At 41.2% G+C, this 24,876-nt stretch overlaps 1 protein-coding gene and 1 pseudogene across 9 annotated transcripts in view; one reads left to right on the top strand and one right to left on the bottom strand.

The window, feature by feature from the left end:
- BRCA1 (BRCA1 DNA repair associated) overlaps positions 1-24,876 on the top strand; it is a 64,384-nt gene that overhangs the window by 34,064 nt on the left and 5,444 nt on the right. For 6 of the 9 annotated variants that reach the window (XM_027094654.1, XM_027094657.1, XM_027094660.1 and 3 more), the window contains exons 12-19: positions 2,408-2,579; positions 9,132-9,258; positions 10,896-11,083; positions 13,024-13,334; positions 15,815-15,902; positions 18,532-18,609; positions 19,102-19,142; positions 21,905-21,988. In XM_027094654.1, the coding sequence (XP_026950455.1) occupies positions 2,408-2,579; positions 9,132-9,258; positions 10,896-11,083; positions 13,024-13,334; positions 15,815-15,902; positions 18,532-18,609; positions 19,102-19,142; positions 21,905-21,988 (1,089 nt within the window). Of the gene's footprint in view, positions 1-2,407; positions 2,580-9,131; positions 9,259-10,895; positions 11,084-13,023; positions 13,335-15,814; positions 15,903-18,531; positions 18,610-19,101; positions 19,143-21,904; positions 21,989-23,272; positions 23,897-24,876 lie in introns of those variants that run through there. The other 3 variants (XM_027094658.1, XM_027094662.1, XM_027094659.1) reach the window with 2 other exon arrangements.
- LOC113613735 (NADH dehydrogenase [ubiquinone] 1 alpha subcomplex subunit 6 pseudogene) lies at positions 7,221-8,933 on the bottom strand (annotated as a pseudogene).

Raw genomic sequence — 24,876 nt, 5'->3', positions numbered from 1 at the left:
AAGATCAGAGTGTGGAGGCCCTTTTGATTGATTGATTGATTTTGGGCTGAGTTGGGTCTTAGTTGCTGCACGCGGGCTTTCTCTAGTTGCGGCGAGCAGGGGCTACTCTTCGTTGTGGTGCGTGGGCTTCTCATTGCGGTGGCTTCTCTTATTGCAGAGCACAGGCTCTAGGTGTGCAGGCTTCAGTAGTTCTGGCACGCAGGCTTCAGTAGTTGTGGCTCACGGGCTCTAGAGTGCAGGCTCAGTAGTTGTGGCACACGGGCTTACTTGCTCCGCGGCATGTGGGATCTTCCCGGACCAGGGCTCGAACCCATGTCCCCTGCATTGGCAGGCGGATTCTTAACCAGTGCGCCACCAGCGAAGCCCGTGAAGGCCCTTTTGAATGCTGTGCTTAGGAATTTGGAATTTATCATGAGATCAATAACGAGTAATAATTATACAGTATTCAGAAAGTGTTAACTTTTTATATGAGCAGTTGTATACAACTAAGCTCCTAATGGAAAAAAGAGACATGATAAACATGGCTTTTAGGGAACTTTAGCTGTATTAAAAGTAGATATCAGAGTAGCACAGTGGGAATAGAAAAGAAAAGTAGGACTAATTCAAGAAACACAAGAATTAGAATCAAGAAAACTTGGTAACCAATTTGAGTTTAGTCTCCCAAATGTATCAGGCCAATTGCCTGCAGGGGAATTTGTCCAAGTTATAAAGTAACTGCTTTGGGAGAACCCAAAGGAAAGTTATGTACCTATAATTCTCCCATTACTTTTCCAATTTTCTAACCTATTTAATGGCCACAGAAGTTAGATGTGATGGTTGTGGCAGTAGTGACTGATAGAGCTCCTTGAAGCTTATCAGGTATCCTGGTTTCATTCCAGATTTACTGAGGTGAGCCCTTGGCTAGGATTTGATCAGTAATGGAACTACTCACAAGACACCACGTGGTGGCAATGGTGCTGCTGTGGACATTGGCAACAAAGCACTCTCAGGGTAGTAGTGGAAGCCTTAGTGGAGCAGGGAATGCATTTCCCAGTCATAAAAACCTCCTAAAAACTGTGAACTCAGTGTAGCAGGAGAAAGTAGATGGCTTGTTTTTAGTAGAGGGCAAAGTCATTTGCGAGGATCAGAAGAAACAGGGTGAAACAATCTGTTTCCCCAGGGTTTGCTGGCAACCATACATGCTCCTTCTAAAAGTAGTGAAGAAATGTATATTTTGGAGAGCTCCTTACTTACGAAATACTTCGCTTATCAAAAACCTTAGACTTAGCAGATTTCTTCTTCATATGGAGAAATAAACATCAGGAGCCTCATAAGCAAGAGGAGCCCATTATCTTGAATTGAGAACAATAACTGGCCTTACAGGCTTTCTGAGGGCTCCTTCTGCTGGATCCTTCCATATAGCCGGTTCTTCTCTGCAGCGATCTCTAGGTACCCCGTCCCCATCTAGAATGGCAGCACCATTCTAGGGCTGTATCCCCAGTGCCTGACACATAATAGGCGGTCAACAAATAGTTGTTGAATGAATAAATAGATAAATTAATGAATTAGCTCTTTGCTTGTTCTCTTAGAAACTAAATGTTCAAAGAATCCCAGAAAAGGAAGTGACCTCACAAGCCAGAGATTAGACATTTTTATATGGACTAACCCAAATCTCTTATGAGTGCCACAATACCAAATTTTTGAAATGCAGCCTTTGGAAGATGTTAACAGAATCATGCTAATTTTAAATACCAAAAGTGTTTTAAGTACCTTATTTTTTCACTCCCTAGCTTTAAAAGAAAATAACCAACTTCAAAAGGACATCACAATAAAACAAGCCTATTTGGGAGAGTTTGAGGAATTTTTTCTCCCCTTCTAACATCTTTCTGAAATAATTTCATGGGCATTAACTGCATGAATATGGTCAGATTAAAAGGTGCTCAGGGCTTCCCTGGTGGCGCAGTGGTTAAGAATCTGCCTGCCAATGCAGGGGACACGGGTTTGAGCCGTGGTCCAGGAAGATCCCACATACCGCGGAGCAACTAAGCCCATGTACCACAGTGACTGAGCCTGCGCTCCAGAGCCCGCGTGCCAGAACTACTGAGCCCACGTGCCACAACTACTGAAGCCCGCGCGCTTAGAGCCCGTGCTCTGCAATGAGAAGCTGCCACAATGAGAAGCCCGCTCACCACAAGGAAGAGTAGCCCCTGCTCAACGCAACTAAAGAAAGACCACGTGCAGCAACGAAGACCCAACGCAGCCATAGATAAATAAATAAATTTTAAAAAAGGTGCTCAGGCAGAACTTATAATTCCATACAAAGTGATTTCAAGTCCCACGGTAAAATTAATTGGTGTAACATATTCTTGATCTCTGGCAAGTTTCTGAAAGAGTATAACTTTCTTGGTGTCGTTTCTCATGTCTGCAGCAGAGGGATACCATGCAAGATAACCTGCTAAAGATCCAGCAGGAAATGGCCGAACTGGAAGCTGTGTTAGAGCAGCACGGGAGCCAGCCTTCTCACGGCTCCCCTTCCCTCATAGCCGATTCTTGTGCCTCTGAGGACCTGCTAAATCTGGAACAAAACACATCAGAAAAAGGTTTGTAATATTGGCCAAACTGTTACCTTAAGCAAAATTCTTCCCTCCCTAAGGCTTTATCTCTTTCTGAAAAGTATGGACCCAGCTCCAACATTTTATGATCTTTGCTCAGCATATATTTGCCGAGTCACTCCTTGGGAAATCTTAGAGCCTTGCTTCTAGTCCCTGCTTACAACTAATTTACCATTCAGAGGGCCCAAGACAGTCAGTAAGCATCGTCATCTGAGTACCCACAGTAAGCAAATGCTATGGGGCGCCCACAGGAAGCTGAGTGTCATGGGGCAGATTGGAAACAGGTAACACCATCATTTTAGAAAGCTTATAAAAAAACCACTCAGACATGTTTCTTACAGCACTGGTGTCAGATCACGAAGCCCTATTTAATCACTTTCTGGTTTATAGAGAGAGACTTCTCTGTATACTTCAGGAACTGCACCTTGATCCACAGAAAGCCCAATTATGTGGCAGAGACAGGTGCTTTATAACAACATGATTGTTATCAACAAGACGAGGCATTTGGAGTAACTGGGCAGGTGGAGCTGCTCTGAGCTGACTCCCTATAAGAAGTGAGCACCGAGCTGAGAAATAACCTGGCATAAAGGAAGGAAAGTGAGATGAAAATTTGAGTTTTAACTGGAAAAAGCCTGTGAAAAACAACACATCAGGCAGGGTTTTAAACGGGCAAATACACAGACACGCATGAGAGGCTAGGCATAGGCCTGGGTTCCAGGAGAGAGCTGGTGCTTAGGAACTAGCACTCCCAGAGTGCTAGCTACCCAGCTAACTTAGTGTTAAAGTCCCTTCTTCGTTCTCCCTCCCTTCCTCAGGCCTACAGGGGGCCAAAGGGCCTTCCTTTGAGTCTTTCTAGGAACTCTACTCTTAATTATTCAAGAGAGTGGCGTTGGTCCCGGAGTGTGCCTTGTAGTGTTTTTATGTTCAGAGAGAAACAGTAAGTAGCTCATGCATGAGAAGCTAGGAACTCTGTTGCTATGGCAGTGGTTCAAAATGTATTTCCTTAAATGCATTCTTTGTAACTATCTTCATTTAGTTCATCTCCCAGATAAAGTAGCCCCAAGTCTCACCACCATCACAATTCTTGTTGGTACTTTCACCACCTTCAATCTAAAAACAGACTAGACTTTCAATTTTAATGCACCAGATATAAAATGTTATTGTCTGGCTTTGAATATATGTGTGAATCTACTATCTCATCTTTGTTGGGGGGCGTATTTTTTCCTGAAGATCTGTACACAAAATGTTTCTTTGTGGCTTTTTTTTTTTCGTAAGTGCTATACTTTTGTATATTCTATTTTACTATGGATTTGAAAAACTCTGAAAATTTCTTCTGAATTTCTATATAAAACTTTTTTTTAATGAAAGAGCCTTTACTCTATCCTTTGTGGTAAACTTACTCATTGGTCTACTTTCTCATGAAATTATAACATCCTCAGAGTTTTGAGGTAGGTGGGTAAATGTTGAGAGGAGGGAGGAGAGGCTTATGAGAATTTCTCCATTTAAAAAAAAAGTGTCCCGGGCTTCCCTGGTGGCGCAGTGGTTGAGAGTCCGCCTGCCGATGCAGGGGACACGGGTTCGTGCCCCGGTCCGGGAAGATCCCACATGCCGTGGAGCGGCTGGGCCCGTGAGCCATGGCCGCTGAGCCTGCGCGTCCGGAGCCTGTGCTCTGTAACGGGAGAGGCCACAACAGTGAGAAGCCTGCGTACCGCAAAAAAAAAACAAAAAAAACCAAAAAACAAAAAAAAGTGTCCCCTCTCCCAACTCCACAGAGAGTGTCTGCCATGCCCACTTATATTTGCACAACTTGAATATGTTTTTCAAATTGCTCAAATGCTACTTCTCAAGGAGATCACCTATAACCATGGTTTTGTTTTTTGTTTTTTTTGTTTTTTGCGGTACGCGGGCCTCTCACTGCTGTGGCCTCTCCCTTTGCGGAGCACAGGCTCTGGACGCGCAGGCTCAGCGGCCATGGCTCACGGGCCTAGCCGCTCCGCGGCATGTGGGATCTTTCCAGACCGGGGCACGAACCCGTGTCCCCTGTATCGGCAGGCAGACTCAACCACTGCGCCACAAGGGAAGCCCAACCACGGTATTTTTTATTGTAATTTTTAAGTCTCTGACTTTTCCAGCCCCACTTTACCCTGTTATACTGTTACATTTTTTCAATAGCCCTTATTAACCTTTTTTTTTTTTTTTTAATTTATTTTTGGCTGCGTTGGGTCTTCGTTGCTGGGCTCGGGCTTTCTCTAGTTGCGGTGAGCGGAGGCTACTCTTCATTGGGGTGCAGGCTTCACATTGCAATTGCTTCTCTTGTTACAGAGCACAGGCTGTAGGTGCACAGGCTTCAGTAGTTGTGGCTCACAGGCTCTAGAGTACAGGCTCAGTAGTTGTGGCACATGGGCTTAGTTGCTCCACAGCTTGTGGGATCTTCCCGGACCAGGGCTTGAACCTGTGTCCCCTGCATTGGCAGGTGGATTCTTAACCACTGTGCCACCAGGGAAGGCCCTTAACTTTTTTTTTTTTTTTTTTCGGTATGCGGGCCTCTCACTGTTGTGGCCTCTCCCGTTGCGGAGCAACAGGCTCCAGACGTGCAGGCTTAGCGGCCATGGCTCACGGGCACAGCTGCTCCGCAGCATGTGGGATCTTCCCAGACCGGGGCACGAACCCGTGTCCCCTGCAACGGCAGGCGGACTCTCAACCACTGCACTACCAGGGAAGCCCGGCCCTTAACTTTTAACAATATCGAATTTGTTTTGCATGTTGTTTAGAGTTCCTCCTTACCTCCCACTAGAATGTAGGCTCCATCTGGGCAGAGAACCCTTACACCTGAGCCTGGAACACAGTAGGCGCTCAATAAATATTTTAATTCACATGATTAAAACTCTGAAGCCCACTCTAGAGTTACTGAAAGAAAATTTCTGGGTATGGATTCTGGAATTTTGTGGCTTTATTTCTGAAACAATTTGAGCATCTACTTAATAGCAGCTCAAGTTTTGTGCCTTTTTCCCTCTTAAATTGGTGTGAGTCTAACTGAAATTCAAGCAAACTTCTTAATCCTGGGAAAAGGAGTTTTGTTTACCTTCAGCTGTACTAAAATGACTTATTCTTTAAATAAATGTTTTATTTTTGAATAACTCTAGATTTACAGAAAAGCAGCAATGATAGTACAGAGAGTTCCTACAAGAACTCTACCTCTTACCTAGTTTCAGTTTCCCCTAATGTTGTCATCTTACATTACCATGGTAATTTTGTCAGAACGAAGAAACCAACATTGGCACATTACTAGTAATAAGCGAAACTCTAGACTTAATCATATTTCACCAGTTTTTATTTTTTAATTTATTTTTATTTTATTATTATTTTTATTTATTTTTAGCTGTGTTGGGTCTTCGTTTTTGTGGGAGGGCTTTCTCTAGTTGCAGCAAGCGGGGGCCACTCTTCATCGCGGTGCGCAGGCCTCTCACTATCGCGGCCTCTCTTGTTGCGGAGCACAGGCTCCAGACGCGCAGGCTCAGTAGTTGTGGCTCACGGGCCTAGTTACTCTGCGCCATGTGGGATCTTCCCAGACCAGGGCTCGAACCCGTGTCCCCCTCATTGGCAGGCAAACTCTCAACCACTGCGCCACCAGGGAAGCCCCAGTTTTTATTTTTTAAGAATCCGTATTCTTAATGATGATGAAAGCTCCTTTTCCAGGATCTTTACATCAGATGTCCTGCCCTCAGCCTAGATCTGCCCTACTGTTTGCCTAAGGGTCATTCCCAAGCCTGCATAATATTTTTGTGCAAATGTGTATTCTTACCCATTATGAATGATGTGTACCTCCCTCTGCAGGTAAAGCTATTTCATATCAGGCACTTTGTTTTTATTTTTGTTTTGTTTTTTTCCTCCTGAATTACCTGTCGTTCATAAAGCAAACATTAGCATTTGTAACATCGTAGTCCATTACAGCTGAAATGATTTTCAGACACATCTGAGCTTTTCTGCCCTACAGTACGTTCATTCCTGAAAGCTTATAGTTTATCATTTCTCAATATCTCTTTCCTCCTTTTCAATGTCTTTCTCTTTGATTCTTCCCAATACTTTTCAACAATGCTTATTAGCACCTAATAGGCAGTCAGTAAATTTATTAAATGTTTGGTCTGGCCCGTATTCCCTACCCATGAAGAATATAACATATTAAGACCCACAGATGAAGGAATGATTTCGGGGGGACTACAGTACTGTTCCAGTACTTGGGCTTTGGATCACTGCATCTATGAAATAAAGATTAAGGAAAAAGAAGAGCAGAAAAGTTTCTCCCTGTATTTTTTAGGTACTATTGAGTTATTGAGTCCTAACTCAGGTTAGCTTATTTTCTCTGTAGCTTGGGCCCCATTGTAGTGAAAAGAGGAACTTGTATGTTAAATGCCCAGGTGGTAGAATGACCTTTTTAATATCTATTTTTGTGTCTGAGGCCTTTCCCTCCCCACCCTTCCACTTAAAAAAATAAAAAAGCCCTTTCCAATAGTTCATTCTGTCACCTTGCTGTACACTGGAAACTAACAACATTGTAAATCAACTATACTTTAATAAGTTTTTTTTAATTAAAAAAATAATTAATTCTGTTTGGTGTGATTCCTTAGACATTGCACATTACCTTTTGTCAGTGATCACCTTGTATTTAGGGGGGAAATGATGCCTATATTAAAAACTTTACATTCCAGTTGGAAGAAAAACCTGCTGGTGCATGGTTAGACCCTTCTTTGTTTCCGCACCTTACAGTAGCTCCAGGCAGCGTTCTTGTGTTCCTAGAAACTCACAGGTCCAGAAGAGAAGACTATAAAGGAAACTATAAATAATGTATTTGAGGATTAACTCAGGAAATCAATGATTATTTCCCCCCAGGCTACCTAGTGTCTTAAAAAAATAGTTTAATTAATACAGCCTTTTGTTTAAATTTTTCTGCCTTTATTTATGGATTTTCGCTTTTCTAATAAAAGCTCAAAATAAATTACAGTCATCAGTGACTTTGTAATGGATAGAAGACGTGTAATTTTTAAGTATTTGTTTTTGCTTTTTAAATATTTCTGCCTTTAAGCCACTTCCTAGAAAGCAGTGGCACACTAATACATTTGGAGGAATTAATAAATGAAAAGGATGTACTAACATGCTAGAACTTTGCCTTGGGTCTGTTCTGTGTTTTTTCCTTTCTTGTGCCAGTTCATCATTAGTTCCATGTATTACTTCCAGGTTCCTTATCAGTCGGCACCTTGTTTTTTTGTTTGTATTGGTTTTTCGGTTTATTATTTTCTTAGTAATTGAAAATGTGAAGCAAAATGTCACCTCTTTTTTCTTTCTCATCTGACCCCTCCCTTGTTTCCACACACATGCAAAAACTCAAACCCCCATCCTATACAGTCTTTTTTTTTTTTATCATATATTGAGTTTATTTGTGCTCTAAAATATTTAAATATCGACATGCACCTTAATATTGAGTGATGTCACGGGTCATGCCCAACGTAGAACTTGGACAGGAAATCCTTTGGCCTTGGTGCTTCTGTTTCATGGAAAAACCGCATGACCTGTGTCCGCTGCTTCCACACTTCGTTTCTTCCAGTTCCATCTTTCCCTTAATGACCAGAAGATCAGCCACCTTGGGGTCTATGACGTGGGCATTCTTCATAAACATTTCTTGGACTTTATCCCGTCCCGGTTTTACAAAGATGTCTAGCTGGAATAAATGCACAGTGTTCGGCACCTCCTGATACCAGGCGCCGTAGAGCTCACGCAGCCTTCGCTTAGCCTCGTTCATGTCCCGATTGAAAATGGGCTTCACCGAGGTGCTGGCTGCAGCAGCAGCCGGGCGGAGGCCACTCATCTTGCTAAAGCCCTATACAGTCTTTGATGTGGAGGCAATAGGGATGGAAAAGGGAGTGTGCTTTGTGCTTTCCAGTACTTTCTCTTCCCTGTTGTCTGAGGTGATTTGAGTATAATTTAGTTTGCTGCAGAGATAAAAATTCATTTCCTATTCTTATGTCCTTATCATTCAGGGCCAAAAAATATAAATATATTATTTTTTCAGCCTTGTCTCAGCTGGGTATCTTTATTTACCCAGTTTTAAAGTGTTCCTTTTATTGTTGTTATTATTTTTTAGTCATTGAGTTCCATTTGGTGCTGTATCACTTGTGTTTATAAAATTCTGTCTGATATACCTGTTTAAAAACCAATCTGATTGGGACTTCCCTGGTGGTGCAGTGGTTAAGAATTCGCCTGCCAATGCAAGGGACATGAGTTCAAACCCTGGGCCAGGAAGATCCCACATTCCGCGGAGCAATTAGGCCCGGGTGCCGCAGCTACCGAGCCTGTGCCACAATTAGAGAAAGCACAGCAACAAAGACCCAACTCAGCCAAAAATAAATAAATTAATTATTTTTTTAAAAAACCAATTTGATTGTCACAGATTGCTGCTTTTGAAAAAAAATGATATTCTCACCTGAATTATCACCATCAGGACAAAGCAGTAAAGTAGATTTCTTTGTTTTCTCATTCCATTTAAAGCAGTATTAACTTCAGAGAAAAGTAGTGAATATCCTATAAGCCAGAATCCAGAAAGCCTTTCTGCTGACAAGTTTCAAGTATCTCCGGATACTTCCACCAGTAAAAATAAAGAACCAGGAATGGAAAGGTAAGAAGTAATAAATGTCAAGTTTGGTAGCTAAGTAACACCTGTACTTACATTAAACTTTTAGTGTTAATTTTTTTTTCACCATACTTTCTCTAGTTTTTTGTACACGGACATATCTAACCTCTCATTGCCCTAGGACATTGCTTTTGTTTAATTGTATGTAGGCTCTTTGGACCTGTACAAGGCATGAGCTACAACATGAGAAATGGACAGTAGATCTGTCCCTTTTCAAAGTCAGAATAAAATACAGAACTAAAACCTCAGCAGGCCTGGAGGCTGATGGTAGACTTCTCCAAGGCCGCCCTTGCCCTAATTGAAGTTTTTGCCTTCCTAGAAAAAGTTTAGCTATTGATTTACCCCAGTAAATATTCAGAATATCTTCCAAGGATGTTGTTCACATCACTATTGATATAAGACTATGTAACACTTTATAGTTTTAAAAATACTGTATCTACTTCTTCATTTGATCTTTATAAAAACACAGTGAAAGTAAAAGGACAAGTTCTGGACTATTATTCCAAATTGATAGTTCAGGATAGAGTCTCAGAACTGATAGAGTCACACATCTCATGACTCTAGAAAGGAAAAGGAATTCATATTTATTGCGTTTCTACCAAATGTATGTATATTTTCACTTATCTCTCTGGAAATAGTGACAAGTTGTCAATAATCTAATCACACCATCTTTTCCAAGCATCTTGGATTGGACTGAGGGTATATTTTTGAGGCTGTGATAATGGCCTGATGGCTGTGATAGAGAATGAAAAGACTTGACCTCCATAGGCCCTAAACCCATGATTAGAGGTAATGACCTCATTGCTGTGCTTTAACCGATTGAGCTAACCACCTGTTTAATATTCAGATGAAATATTCCTCTTCCTCTTCCCCCACCCCAGTATACCCTGTAGAGACTTCTATTAAAAAACCTACACATTGATTGAACTTCCTCTACTAGACTGCTTGAGGAACAGTTCAGGTCTTGCTCATCTTTAATCCGTGGAGCCTAGCTTTAGTGCCTGACTCATACTAAATATCCAATAATTGTTTGAATCAGTTATCTGATCTCTGAGGTCCTTTAAATCTGTTGATAAGTACCGTATTCAGCAAAGTTCTAAACACCTGAAAGAGTAGAGGAATTACTGTGTGCGTATGCTCTTCTAACAATATATTATAGCTGGCTTTTATTTTTAGAATGACTTTGGACATTGAAAAGGTAGGAGGTAGGGATGATTCTATGAATTCTGCTAAAATTGGGTAGAAAGAATGAGTGTAGCAATGTCAAAATTAATCAACTTATTTTCATGAGAGAGCTGATTCTCATACATTCATTTGAAATAGTGTATAGAATTTGAGTGAGTGGCAGTGGATAATTTGGTGAAATTTGCTGACATGCTTTTAAATAGCTAGGAGATATACTGCCTCAGGCCAGACCCTAAGGAGAGATGTTATATGTCAGCCCTGACATGTTGGCAGACATCGTGAATCCAGACTCCTAGCCATCTCTTGTGTTCTCTCTTGCTAGTCATTCCCGATCTCTGACAGTGAGCTCTTTCACTTATGCCTTGGCTGCCTGGGAAGTATGATTAGTCCTTTCACAAGCTACAGTGATGGTTTTCTCCTTTCATCCTTTTTTCTAGGTCTTCCCCTTCTAAATCGCAGTTGTCAGATAATAGTTGGTATATGCACAGCCACTCAAGGAGTCTTCAGAGCAGAAACTGCCCACCTCAAAAGGAGCTTGAGGCTGTTGATGTGGAGGAGCAACAGCTGACAGAGTCTGAGGCCCAGGATTTAATGGAGCAGTCTTCTTTGCCAAGACAAGATCTAGGTAATATTTTATCTGCTCTGATGGAGAAAACACTTTTATTTTACTCTTAACCTAAAGATATTCTGATGAATCAGCTTTCAAATGTGGTAGTCTATCATGAACGCATCTGTTATACTTAAACCCATTAGAAAACTAGCTTGAATGTTAATCCAAGTTGAACATTATTGCCGCTGTTAATCGGTCTATATTGGTTTAACTCTAACAGTTTTGAGGATGGGAGAGTCTTGGTGCTCTCTAAATATTTTACTTCAACTGTTAGATAAGAGTTCTAGGGCCCTAGGGTAAAGTTTTAGGCTTGTCCTTTATTGAAAAATGAGTCAAATCTCTAAAGTAAGCTCTTGTTTTATGAATTAATGAATATAAATTACTATTAACTGAATGGTGTGCTTTATTGCTTGTAAATCAAGGTTTTAATCAGTAAAGAAAGTTTTAAATTAATCCTGAAAAACACATTGTCATAAAAGGTGCTCTTAGACAACTAAATATTTTTGGCCATGTTCACTAGGGTCATTTTAGGAATCTCATACATTCTACTTAGCTGTGCTTACTTGCTGATGGAGTGACATTTTCTAAAATGTTTCAGGGATGGTCTGTTTTTAATTTGGTAATGATATCTGATGATTTATTAAGTGAAAAAGTTAATGATATCATCATGGATGAAGAAACAAAAATCATTTTGATTGTATTTAGTCAACTATTTGTATTTGGTTTTTTTTTTTTAAAGTTTCAGTGATATAGGAAGTGCCAAAATATTCACAAGCAGCCCAAAGATTAAAGTATACATTTGAGTATAACTGAATCACTTTGCTGTACACCTGAAACTAACACAACATTGTAAATCAACTATACTCCAATATAAAATAAAAATTTTTTAAAGAAGTATACATTTGAATCAAAACCATCCCCTAAGAACTAAACTGATAAATGACAGAAATTATAGAAAGCAGGCTTTCTTATAATATTGCATTTAATATCTAAGATGCAAACATATTTCATGTTAAAACTGAAATAGGGTAGCATCTTAAAAATCAATGGCATCTTTTTTTAATTTTTAATTTTATTTTTAATTGTGGTAAAAAAACATAAAATTTACCTCAGCCATTTTTAAGAGCTCAGTAATGTTAAGTATACTCCCATTATTGTGCAATAGATCTCTAAAATTTGTTCATCCTGTAAAACTGAAATTCTGTACCCATTAAATAGCAACTCCCCATTTCCCCCTCCCCCTATCCCCTGGGAGTCAGCATTCTACTTTCTAAGAGTTTAGATACTCTAGATAACTCATGTAAGTGGAATTATGCAGTATTTGTCCTTTTGTGACTGACTTTTTTTATATAGCATACTGTCCTCAAGGTTCATCCATGTTGGTAGCTTTTTTAAAACCACTGTGTGTGTAGATAGATATAGATATATACATATCTCACATTTTCTTCATCCATTTATCTAATGACAGACATTTGGGTTGCCTCCACCTCTTGGCTATTGTGAATAATGCTACAACAAACATGAGTGTGTGCATTTCTCCATTTTATTGTAATTAAATGTAACAGGTGAAGAGTAGTTCATTGGAATGGATGTGGCATAATTTATTTAATCTCATTGTACATTTAGTTTGTTTCTAAAACCTTACTGTTATAAACAATGTTGCAGTGAACATTCCTATGACTACACTTTTACAGACCTCTTTTATGTCCTTAGGATACATTTCTAAAACTAGAATTGTTGACTGCAAGTATAAACACACAAGGCTGTTGCTACATAATACCAAATTTCCTTTAGGAAAGTTAAGCTGCTTTGCACATCTACCAACAGTGTTATTAATGTACCCATTTTTCTCTTAACCTAACTTAATCTGTCTTTTTAATTTTTGGCAGAGACTAGATGTTATAATTCAGAATTCACTGTCATATATATTAAATTTCTTTCCTCATTCCTTTCAGAGGGAACCCCTTACCTAGAATCTGGAATCAGCCTCTTCTCTGATGACCCTGAGTCTGATCCCTCTGAATACAGAGCCCCAGAGCCAGCTCATGTCTGCAGCATGCCACCCTCAGCCTCTGCACTGAAATTACCCCAATTTCAAGCAGAAGAATCTGCCAGGAGTCCGGCTGCAGCTCATACTACTAATACTGCAGGGTGTAATGTGAGGGAAGAAAGTGTGAGCAGGGAGAAGCCAGAGTTGATACCTTCAACACAAAGAGGCAACAAAAGAATTTCTATGGTGGCATCAGGCTTGACCCCAAAAGAATTTGTGAGTGTATCCATATGTATTTCCCTAATGACTGAGCCTTCATTAACATACCGCAATGGCTTTAAATGGGTACTAGCTGTGAATAACCTATAGGAAGAAATCTGGCAAACGAGCTCATTACTATGTAATTTAAGTTCCATTACTAATTTCTGAAAACTTATACCTAGATAAAGCTATAGCATGGATTATTTTGTATGTATTTAGTAAAGGAAATAATTATTAAATATTAGCAGAAAGGTTATGGTTTTGAGTATAATCCAGAGCTTTTTTATTTTAATTTTCTTTCTATCTAAAAAAGCAAGGAGGTATAGCTCTACTCCCCAGAAGGCATCTTTTCCCCACCTTTGTTCACATCTGAGTGAACTTGCCAGCATGATTAACTAAATTTAAACTGGTTCCAAGTACATGGCCAGATAGTGGCATTTCTCCAGTGTTTATTTATCTTTATCCTGGCTTGTAACACTGTTATCCAGTAGCTTGCCCTGTCAGTTCTACCCTACAATAACCCATCCCTGTTAGGATTTTGACATCTCCTGCTAGAAACAGGAGTTGTTTTGTGCTGTGGAAAAATACCCATTAAAATATTAAGACCACTGAAACTTTGTTTCTGCTTGGATTGAGCATAGATTTCAGACATCATAGGAAATTTATCTCCCCTTAATTAATCACCATTAATTAATCATTAATTGAGTGAAGATTTCTTTAAAACCATGATAACACACCAGAGTATCAAACAGATTCAATAGTGGATGCTATTTATTGCACACTGAGAAATGATTCAGTCATTCTTAAGTATCTTTCTTAATATATCCTTCCTGGAATAGAAACCATTTCTCATCCTAGCTTCTCTATAGGTTAGCAGCTCAGCATGACCTCTGTGACCAGATGTGTCCCACTACTCAAAGGGCAAAGTAAGCCTTGTCTGCCCTAGTAGATACAATGAATAAATTCTCATCAATAATGCCAGAATTCTCATCTCACAACCATGTGCCCAGAACAGCTATTTGCTCTAAAAATTCATACCTATGTCTGTTTATACTGCTCTTGATCTTTTGCCAACACATCTAAAATTCCCATTTATTCACTGAAAATTAGCGTTCCTTATTCCTTTGTTTTGTGAGATCAGCTTTTCCGAGAAGGCTAAAATGATCTAATCTTTCTTGCCATGGGCAATCCTGAACTGCAAATGAGACTCTAAGTGCCTTGGGTACATATTGTCTCTAAACAAGCAAAGAAGAAAACTTTTCAGCTCTATTCAGACTTGCCGAAGTGTGGTAAATTTATCATGAAAGCTGCTGACTGTATTACGCATGATTAATTCCGAAGCCTATATTAAGATGATCTTTTCAGCAGTTGCTCTTCTAACTGAACGCTGTTTCAAGGCTGGGATTTCAGCAATTAATCAGTTCAGAATTGCTAATGATCCTGGCAAAGGGCAGTGGCAAAAGCCAGGGGGGTGGGGGGAGGATGTCATTAGCTTCTCCAGCTTGCCTTTTTCAGTGCCCTGTGGCAGTATGGAGTGAGGCAGCATGAAAGAAAGACAGCCCACCCTCCATTGCAATCTCGTGGGGCACATAAATACTGGCGTGGGTGGTGATGACTAGTAAATGATGGAAATACTGGCGTGGGTGGTGATGGCTAGTAAATGATGGCCCTTGGTAAACAAAGTAATTTACCAAGCAGTAGCTGCTGATTATGTCAAATGTGTCTATAATGGATCTGGTTAATTTCTTTTACTGCCTATTGATTTTTTATTTGGTTGATAGATAATAGCTAGAAGGCTCTAGATTTCTTTTGGGAAGAATGTCTTTTTAATTTTTAGCAGAGACTAGATGTTATAATTCAGAATTCACTGTCATATATATTAAATTTCTTTCCTCATTCCTTTCAGAGGGAACCCCTTACCTAGAATCTGGAATCAGCCTCTTCTCTGATGACCCTGAGTCTGATCCCTCTGAATACAGAGCCCCAGAGCCAGTCTCTTCCAATCCTTCTCCTTAAGAGGAATTGATAGTTTTTGTACTGACCTTTAGAAGCATCTTGACTTGAACGTTTTAAAACTGTCAGCAGGTTGAATCTTGTTCTTAAGTGACATATCTGAGCATAACTTTCTGTATAAGCAAGTTACCTCTCAGCTTATAAAGTGTAGGCTGATATATCTAAATTATAGTATAGTAGGGTGTCACTCTGCAAAGAAACTGTCTTAGGGAATCAAATGGTATCTGTTATTAAAAGGAAAATTAATATTATTTTGAATCCTTGGTTATAATTCCATGTCTGTTAGCACAGACTATTTTAGAGTTTCTTCCTCTGATTTGTACATAATTTTTATTAAATTACTATTTATTTTGAAACTTCATATTAGAATAAAAAGGATGTACCTTTTGTGAGAAAAATGGAGGTTCAAAGCTGGGATAACTAATACTCAAGCTGTGTTCTAGATGTAATTTATTATAATGTGATATTTGATTTGATTTCAGGTGCTTGTGCACAAGTTTGCCAGAAAACATCACATCACTTTAACTAATCTAATTACTGAAGAGACTACTCATGTCATTATGAAAACAGGTACACCAAGAACCTTTACAGAATATGCTGCATCTGTTGCATAAAACTACATGAAGACATGGGCGTGTTTGTTAAGCATAGCATGGGTGACCGTCTTCCAATAGTCAATCAGTTACTGCTTGATGAAAGAAAAATAATAGTTTTGCTATTTCCTGACCCCCTTTTATTTTGTGTTAAGATTGGAGAGTGATGAGCCAGAACGATGAATCACTTCTCCTAGTCCACCCTGCCTGGACTACACTGTGTGAGGGCTTTCTGGGAAGGCAGAGCCCGAGTCCTGGAGGAACAAATGGGGCAAAGAGGGGAATGAGCAGAAGTGAGTCTTCACTCAGAATCTGGGTGGTTGGAAACCCTAGCTAGCTCCATGACCTCACTCCACTCCAACACCTAGTTTGAATGTGGTTGAGAGTTTTACAGGAAACAAGTCCAGTTATCAGCTCTGAGATAGCCTAGCATATGAAAAAGAAAAAAATGAAGGGAAAAATTCATTTGTCCTACACCTTCCCCTTTTTAAATCTTAAGTATGACTTGTGTGATGACAAGGGAGACCTCAGAGGCTTTTAGCTGACTGTAAGCTAAATCTGAGTAAACATTTCAGGACTGCTAACAAAGCTCATTTGAAATTGGGCCTTATTGATACAAGCCTAATGTCCAGAGCAAGTGAGGTGATGATCCCGACACCCTACCCCACCCCCACTGGAGCGAACACCTGGAAGGTGTGTGCTCTGTTTTGAGCACCATGCTTTCTTTTCATGCTGGTCCCTGACAACTGGAGAGTGTTTATCCAGAGGTAGATGAAGAGAATGGGGAAAAGGAATTCAAAGCAATGTCATTTGAAGGACAAATGAAGGAATGGGAAGACTTAAGGGAACAAGACAAGTGTCTTGAAATATCTGAAGAGTTGTTATCTGGAGGAGGAGTTAGGTTCACTCATGGGCTCCAGAAAGCAAAGACTGGTGCCTATGGCACACAGAAGATACAGATTGAAGCTCAACTCTTAAAACCTTCCTAACAAAATGGACTCCCTGGTCCTCTCCAGGGTGTTTCTGTTCATACAGCTGAAGGTTCTTGAGCATAGGGTCCAGACTTCTTGGCAGGCACATGCTGCCTTAGAACTTCTAAGAGCTTAGGTTTCTACTGTGTAAAGATCATACTACAGGGTCAGAGGATAATGCTCACAGGAATCCGATGCCAAAACAAGTTACCATGAACTAAACTGTTTTAGAGATGAATGTCATTAAACTTGAATATATCTTAAGCTATGGGTTTGGATCAAGGCTGCTGGTAGGTGAAAAGAAAACTTTAAAATGCAAATTAAATCTAAAGTAGTTCAGTGTTTAAACTCAAAGGCAATACACTTGCTACTTTAAAACTAAAAATGAGCTAAGATTTCTGAGTTTAAAGCATATTATTAAGTCAACCTTCACAACAGTTAAACAAAAAGCTTTAAAAATTGTGAAGAGGGGCTTCCCTGGTGGCGTAGCGGTTGAGAGTCCGCCTGCCAGTGCAGGGGACACGGGCTCATGCCCCGGTCCGGGAAGATCCCACATGCCGCGGAGCGGCTGGGCCCATGAGCCATGGCCGCTGAGCCTGCGCGTCCGGAGCCTGTGCTCCACAATGGGAGAGGCCACGGCAGTGAGAGGCCTGCGTACCGCAAAAAAAAAAAAAAAAAAAATTGTGGGGCTTCCCTGGTGGTGCAGTGGTTGAGAGTCCGCCTGCCGATGCAGGGGACACGGGTTCGTGCCCCGGTCCGGGAAGTTCCTGCATGCCGCGGAGCGGCTGGGCCCGTGAGTCATGGCCGCTGAGCCTGCGCATCTGGAGTCTGTGCTCCGCAACGGGAGAAGCCACAACAGTAAGAGGCCCGCGTACCGCAAAAAAAAAAATTGTGAAGAAAGAGAAAAGATTTTTTTTAATTTGTGAAGAATTCGGTTAGGGAGAATGGCTGTTTCTACTACTGGCAGATGGCCCGCTGTGTTTAGGATTTAGTTAAATACATTTCTCCTGTTTAAAACTAAGTGTTCTTTCCTGAGTTTGCTTAGTCCGTCAAACGGGCCTTTAAAACACTAAAAAATAAGCAGAAGTGACTCTTCAGCTACTGCTTGCTGAAATACGTTGAAAAGAGAAAAACTATGAAAATACTATATTTTTCTGCCTTGCAAGGGAATTAAGAATTAGGGGTTAGGATTCCCCAAGTAGAAGTTCTGGGGGTGAAAATTCATCATTGACATTTCAAATTTAGGATTTCAACAACACTGTTTTCTTTTCCTTTCACATGTCGTCATCCAGTAAAATAGATCTTGCCCGTCCACGTGTATCAATACTACCGACATGGGTAGTTCCCTGAGCACGCTGACAGACATCTTTAGCTGGCCTTGGCATCTAGAAGATAGGGCAGACACTTCCTGTGGTCTTAACTTCGTATCAGCCTTCTCCAGACTTCCAAAGATCCACACCTGCTGGTTAGAATTAGGGGTGCTTCCAGCCTCTGAGTCTATCACCAGGGGTGTTGGAATCATCAATCCAGATTGATCTCAAGTAGCATAAGGAGCGGGGCGCTCTAGCTTCTTATGGCAGCCCTTCCTGATTTTGTTTTCAACTTCTAATCTTTTGGATGTTTTCCATTCTGCAGATGCTGAGTTTGTGTGTGAACGGACACTGAAATATTTTCTGGGAATTGCAGGAGGAAAATGGGTAGTTAGCTATTTCTGTAAGTACCATATAATTTCTCCCCTCCTCCCTTTAACACCTCAGAATTGCATTTTGACACCTAACATTTTAACACCTAAGATTTTTGCTGATGCTGAATCTGAATTACGAAAAGGTCTTTAGTGGTAACACTAAACTAGCTTTATCTTTAATGCATAGCTCTTTGTTCAGATAGCTAGTGATGTGGGGGAAAATGTATTTCTTTTTATAACTAATAGGACCTAATCTGCTCCTGGTAATGTTAGCATATGAACTAGGGATTTATTTAATGGTAGGCAGAAATCCATGTGCAGCAGGCACTTTTATAATGTTTAACTTAAGCATCAACGGTGTCTCCAGAAGGAAATCTATTAAGGAGCTGTGGCTTTATAGAGAGAGGACCTCTATTCAGTGTTATTTCTCCCACACTCTTATGTGAATCACTGCACCATCCACTCCCATGAAGGGAGGTCTTCTGCTCTTGTGTGACCTATCTTTTCTGTGATCTCTTTAGGGGTGACCCAGTCTATTAAAGAAAGAAAGATGCTGGATGAGGTAGGTACTGTTTTACAAACTAATCAGAAAGACTTGGTGCCATTGAGTCATACTGAGTCACGAAAATTTATCTGCTTCCTGCCTTGCACTACTTTCTGAAGATATTCCTTGATGATGTGGATCATCAAGAGTTATGCGAGGGCTTCCCTGGTGGCGCAGTGGTTGAGAGTCCACCTGCCGATGCAGGGGACACGGGTTTGTGCCCCGGTCCGGGAGGATCCCACATGCCGCGGAGCTGCTGGGCCCGTGAGTCATGGCCGCTGAGCCTGCGCGTCTGGAGCCTGTGCTCCGCAACGGGAGAGGCCACAACAGTGAGAGGCCTGCGTACCGCCAAAAAAAAAAAAGTTATGCAAGCAGGGACTTCCCGGGTGGTCCAGTGGTTAAGAATCCGCCTTCCAGTACAGGGGATGCAGGTTCGATCCTTGGTTGGGGGACTAAGATCCCACATGCGGCGGGGCAACTAAGCCTGTGTGCTGCAACTAGTGAGCCTGAGCGCCACAACTAGAGAGAAACAGGCCCACCTAAATCTTACACACATACACCTTTGTAGAAAACTCTTTCACAGTTGAAAAGAATCCTTCATATTAATATGCAAATGTATCTGTTTAGAAACCTGATTCCTTCAAAGATTTTATTTTACTCTTTGATACTGAGAACAGTGAGAGGTAAATAAGATAGAGCGTAGGAGGAGGAATAATTTTAGAACAGCCATCTTAGAGCTGCTGGTGACAACAGATCAGGCAAAATAAAATTAGCGAAAGCAGTTTTAAACTATTATGCACTAGTCAGCATATTCATAATTAATTAATTGATGTTTCTGTTGGTTTCATTCAGTGACTTATATTATTGGGAGCCTACTATGTGCTGGGCACCAGGGATACAGCAGTAAATAAGACTGATAGTTCCCTGCTGTGGTGGGATTCATGTTCTGTGGAGGGGAGATGCATAATAAATAAAGATGTGTTTAAAATACCAATAAACACTATGAAGAAATATATAGAACAACAGACTGGCGGTTGGCTGGGGACAGAGGTTGACTATTTAGGTAAGGAGACCCAAGAAGGCTTTCTGAAAAGCTTGAGCTGAGACCTAAAAGACAAGAAAGAATTGGCCTTGAAAAATGTAGGGGGCTTCCCTGGTGGCTCAGTGGTTGAGAGTCCGCCTGCCAATGCAGGGGACACGGGTTCGAACCCTGGTCCGGGAAGATCCCACATGCTGCGGAGCAGCTGAGCCCGTGCGCCACAACTACTGAGCCTGTGCGCCTAGAGCCCACGCTCCGCAACAAGAGAAGCCACCGCAATGAGAAGCCTGCACACCGCAATGAAGAGTAGCCCCTGCTCTCCGCAACTAGAGAAAGCCCGCGTGGAGCAACAAAGACCCAATGCAGCCAAAAATAAAATAAATAAATAAAAATAATAAATAAAATTTTTAAAAAACAAACAAGAAAAGAAAAATGTAGGGAACAAATGTTATAGGCAGAATCGCAGCAAGCATAAAGGTCTTAAGATGGGAATGAGCTTGGTTTATTAAAGAAAAACAGGCCAGTATAGCTGGAGAGTTGTAATTGGTGAATCATATGTAGGCAGCAGAGGTTAGACAAGGGGTTGGAGAAGGTCATAGACAAGGGCCAGATCAGGTAGGATTCGGTGTAAGTCGTGGTAAGGAATTTGAATTTTATTCATAGGGTAATGAGACCTGGAGATGGTAAGAAGAGTTTGGTTTGAGATGTTTGGAAGATAGGACTTACTAATAGGTTAAATTGGAAGATGAGGTAAAGACAGGAATTGGGGTAACGCTTAGATTTTTGGCCTGAACAATGAAGTGGATGTTAGTGATGTTAATTAGATAAGGAAGACATGGGGGAGGAGCATCCTGGGAGGCCGAGGAGCAGGAGGCAGGAGTAGAATCAAGAGCTCTGTTTTAGGTGCATGGATTTGGGGATTTATAGGAGACCTCCGGGTAGAGAGGTTAGTAGGCACAGGGGTACAATCAGGTCTATAAATTTGAGGGTCATCTTCAAATAGATGACATGTTTATCACCAGACTCTTCTCACTCACGTGACTAGGAAATATTAAGAGTGCTTTCACCTAATAACAACCTGTGGTTATGCCCATGACTTTATTATTCTTCCTAATTCTCTTGGCAACAGATGTGGTCTCCCCTGCAATCTGAGTTTCAGTAAGAATTGTTTCTAAGCATTCTTCCCCAGAATTCTCCCCAAACCTCTGACCTCCCTAATCCTATTATTCTTTATTCCCCCAGCCTTGGCTAGTCCAAATAGTGATTATGAAAAGCCTCTTACTTTCTTCAGTATTAAATGTATATTTTATTATTTTGGTTTCATTAACTGTAAATCTCTCAATGGAAATCTGAGAAACCCTTATTTCTTTAGGTGGTAATACACATTAAGAGATCAGGAATTCTCCAGTTATCTTTATAACAGCACAGTATTAGCAGTTTAAATGCTAAGTGAATGTTCTGAGAGGAGATAGATGTTGCAAATTAAAATACGTTAAGTCCCAGTGAGGTGAAAAGCCAATTGTTAGTTTCTGCCCACAAAGATTTGCTTCAATGAATTGATTTCAGCAGCTGAGATGCTGGTCATTTCATGCAGTCCACCAGAAAAGATGATTTTGGGGGAGATAGGGTTCAAAACTGCCTGGCAATATTTGATTCCTTAAATATGATGTATCTCCTCTGTTTCCATTGAAGGAGGCTTCTCTTTCTCTGACCCCTGTGGTTTGGGCTTGGTTTCTTTCAGCATGATTTTGAAGTCAGAGGCGATGTTGTCAATGGAAGAAACCATCAAGGCCCAAAGCGAGCAAGAGAATCCCAGGACAGGAAGGTAAAGCCCTCCTCCCCCATGTTGGCAAAAAACCTACCCACCCCTCTGCATTCCTGCCCACTTCGTGGAGATGGTCTCATTCATCTTGTAAGGGGCCTTACAAGATGGCCCCTTACACTGCTGGAATACCAAGTAGGTGCATTCATATAGGTTTTTTAGTTCTTCCGGAACAGCAGAGTAAATAAGTACAGTCATTCCTCAGTACCCTTGGGGGATTGGTACCAGGACCCCCTGCAGATACCAAAATCCAAAGATGCTCAGGTCCCTTTTATAAAATGGTATAGCATTTGCATGTAACATCCTCCCATACACTTTAAATCAACTCTAGATTAATTCTAAGACCTAGTACAGTATAAATGCTATGTAAATAGTTGCCAAAAAGCAGATTCAAGTTTTGCTTTTTGGAACTTTCTGGAAGAAACATTTTTTTTTCAAATATTTTCCATTGGCAGTTTAGTTGAATCTGCGGATGTGGAACTTGTTGGATACAGTAGGCCAGTGGGCCAACTCTATTATCCGATTTATGAATGAGGGAGCTTAGAGGTTTAGAGAAGTTATATAATTTGGGTTTCATTCTAGGGTGCAAATCTTAGCTGATAAATGGCAGAGCTGGGATTTGAGACAGATGTGAATCTAAAACCTTTGCTCTTTCTACTTCACGGTGGTGTCTTTCTCTACAGCAGTGTGGTAAGTGCTGTGAGGGGGATGTACCCAGGCTGTCTGTGAAAGCACAGAAGAGAAAGTGGTTGATAATCAATAGCTGACATCTGTGTAATGTTCACTATATCCAGGGACTGCTCCAAACACTCGACCCTATCTTAACTAGTTAACAATTTTACAGCAACCCTGGGAAGCGTGTACTATAATTATGCCTATTTTATAGATGAGAAAATTAAGGATCAAAGAGGTTGAGTAAATTGCCCAAGCTCACACAGCTAGTTGTGAACCCAACTAGAAGCTGAACCCAACTAGAACCAGTCTCCCTCCAGAATCTGAGCTCTTAATGACAATACCATAGTTTCCTGGCACATTATAGAAATTTTCACACAGGAGAAAAATTGATTATTCTAACAACTTTACAAATGAAAGACTAGAGGCCCAGGAAGATTCAGTGACCTTCTTCCCCAGATCATACTGTAACAGATGATGTAGCCAAAATTATGTCGTTCTCTCAAGGAGAAATCCAGGCAAGATTTCACACCAGCCTGTCAGGCCTGAGTTGGCTGCTCTTGGGTCACTGGCTGAGTGCTTATGCTCCTGGTCTGCATTTCTTCCTTTTTCAAGTGTGTACCACTGGGCATGTCAGAACATCCACATACGGAGCACCTCCTGTTCCTTTATAGAACTTGAGAGAGAACCAACAGAGATGATTTTCTAAGGAAAACTGCTTTGGGAGATGGTCACAAATCCAGCCCTGGAGCTCTGAACCCTTGGGGTCAGCCCACCCTCACCCTCTGAGCCTATCAAGTAACTTCTAGATGCCAAGAAAAGCTGCTGGCCCTGTTTCTCCTTCTGCCTGCACCTGAGGGGAGCTCTGTGTGAGCCAGTCATATGTTTTATTCCACTGGATACAAGGCAGAATCAGCACGAGATTCTTCCCTCCTTGAAAGGAAATTCCAGCATTTGGAGTTTTGCCCTGCATTTGGGGTGGCAATTGTGGAACGTGCCTGGTCAAAGTAGTGTCATTCTGAAAACACCACGTGTCACTGTAGCGTTCTCTTGTGGAAGAGAAATGTATTTGTAGAGGTGAAACTTCAAATTTCTAATCTCATAACTAGACATCCTCATCAGTGAGTGTCAGCCTGGATGTAAAAATTCCTAATCTTGGGCTTCCCTGGTGGCACAGTGGTTAAGAATCTGCTTGCCAGTGCAGGGGACACGGGTTCGAGCCCTGGTCCGGGAAGATCCCACATGCTGTGGAGCAATTAAGCCCGTGCGCCACAACTACTTAGCCTGAGCTCTAGAGCCCACCTGCCACAACTATGGTAGCCCACATGCCTAGAGCCCATGCCCCGCAACAAGAGAAGCCACCGCAATGAGAAGCCCGTGCACCACAACGAAGAGTAGCCCCCGCTCGCTGCAACCAGAGAAAAGCCCGCACAGCAACGAAGACCCAACGCAGCCAAAAATAAATAAAATTTTTTTAAAATTCTTAATCTTTTGTACTTTTTGTGTCAACATTTGGCTCCAGCTGGCCACCTGAGGAGAACTTTTAGCATTATGAGCATCTAGATCCTGCCAACAGGTTGGAGATGCAGTTTATTCATACAGATAGTGAGAATGGCACAGGTGGAGGCTGTCACATACAACAGAAACAGACTTGTCCTGCTATCTGTCCTTGTTCCTCTGACTGAGATTGAAATGGGGTGGGGGGGGGAGTGGGCATTTCCTAAAAGGCCATCATGTGTTTTTAGCTTCCTGATTTTTCTCTACCCCAGTCTCTCTTATTTGAAGGGAGGTGAGTTCTAGGCCTAGACAATTTTCATTTTAGTAGAATGGGGAGAAAGAAAAAGGGTCAAGAGAACAAAGGTTACCTAATGGTATGTATCCAGCCAACTGACACAAAGTTAGATTTGTTCTTTGAAACGATACCCAAGTCCTTCCCTAAGAATTCGTGCCAAAGCATGTGTAAGAATTTGCCTGTCCAACAGAGTAGCCACCAGCCACAAAGCTGTTTACATTGTAATTAACGAAAATTAAAGAAAATAGGAAGTTGAGTTCCTCACTCACCCTAACCACGTTTCAAGTACTCATTAGCCACATGTGACTCCTGGCCACCTTATTAAAGCAAATATAGAATATTTCCACCAAAACAGAAAGTTCTTTCGGACAGTCTGTTGAGCACTCTAAGTGGAAGAGGTACCTGCAAGGTGCATTGTGATCTGTGT

The sequence above is a fragment of the Aethalodelphis obliquidens genome, unplaced genomic scaffold (genome assembly GCF_003676395.1).
Source record: "Aethalodelphis obliquidens isolate GAN/ISIS:26980383/991018 unplaced genomic scaffold, ASM367639v1 scaffold89, whole genome shotgun sequence".
Taxonomy (NCBI): domain Eukaryota; kingdom Metazoa; phylum Chordata; class Mammalia; order Artiodactyla; family Delphinidae; genus Aethalodelphis; species Aethalodelphis obliquidens.
The sequence above is the reverse complement of the archived record's forward strand: the minus strand, read 5'-3'. Positions and strand labels throughout refer to the sequence as shown.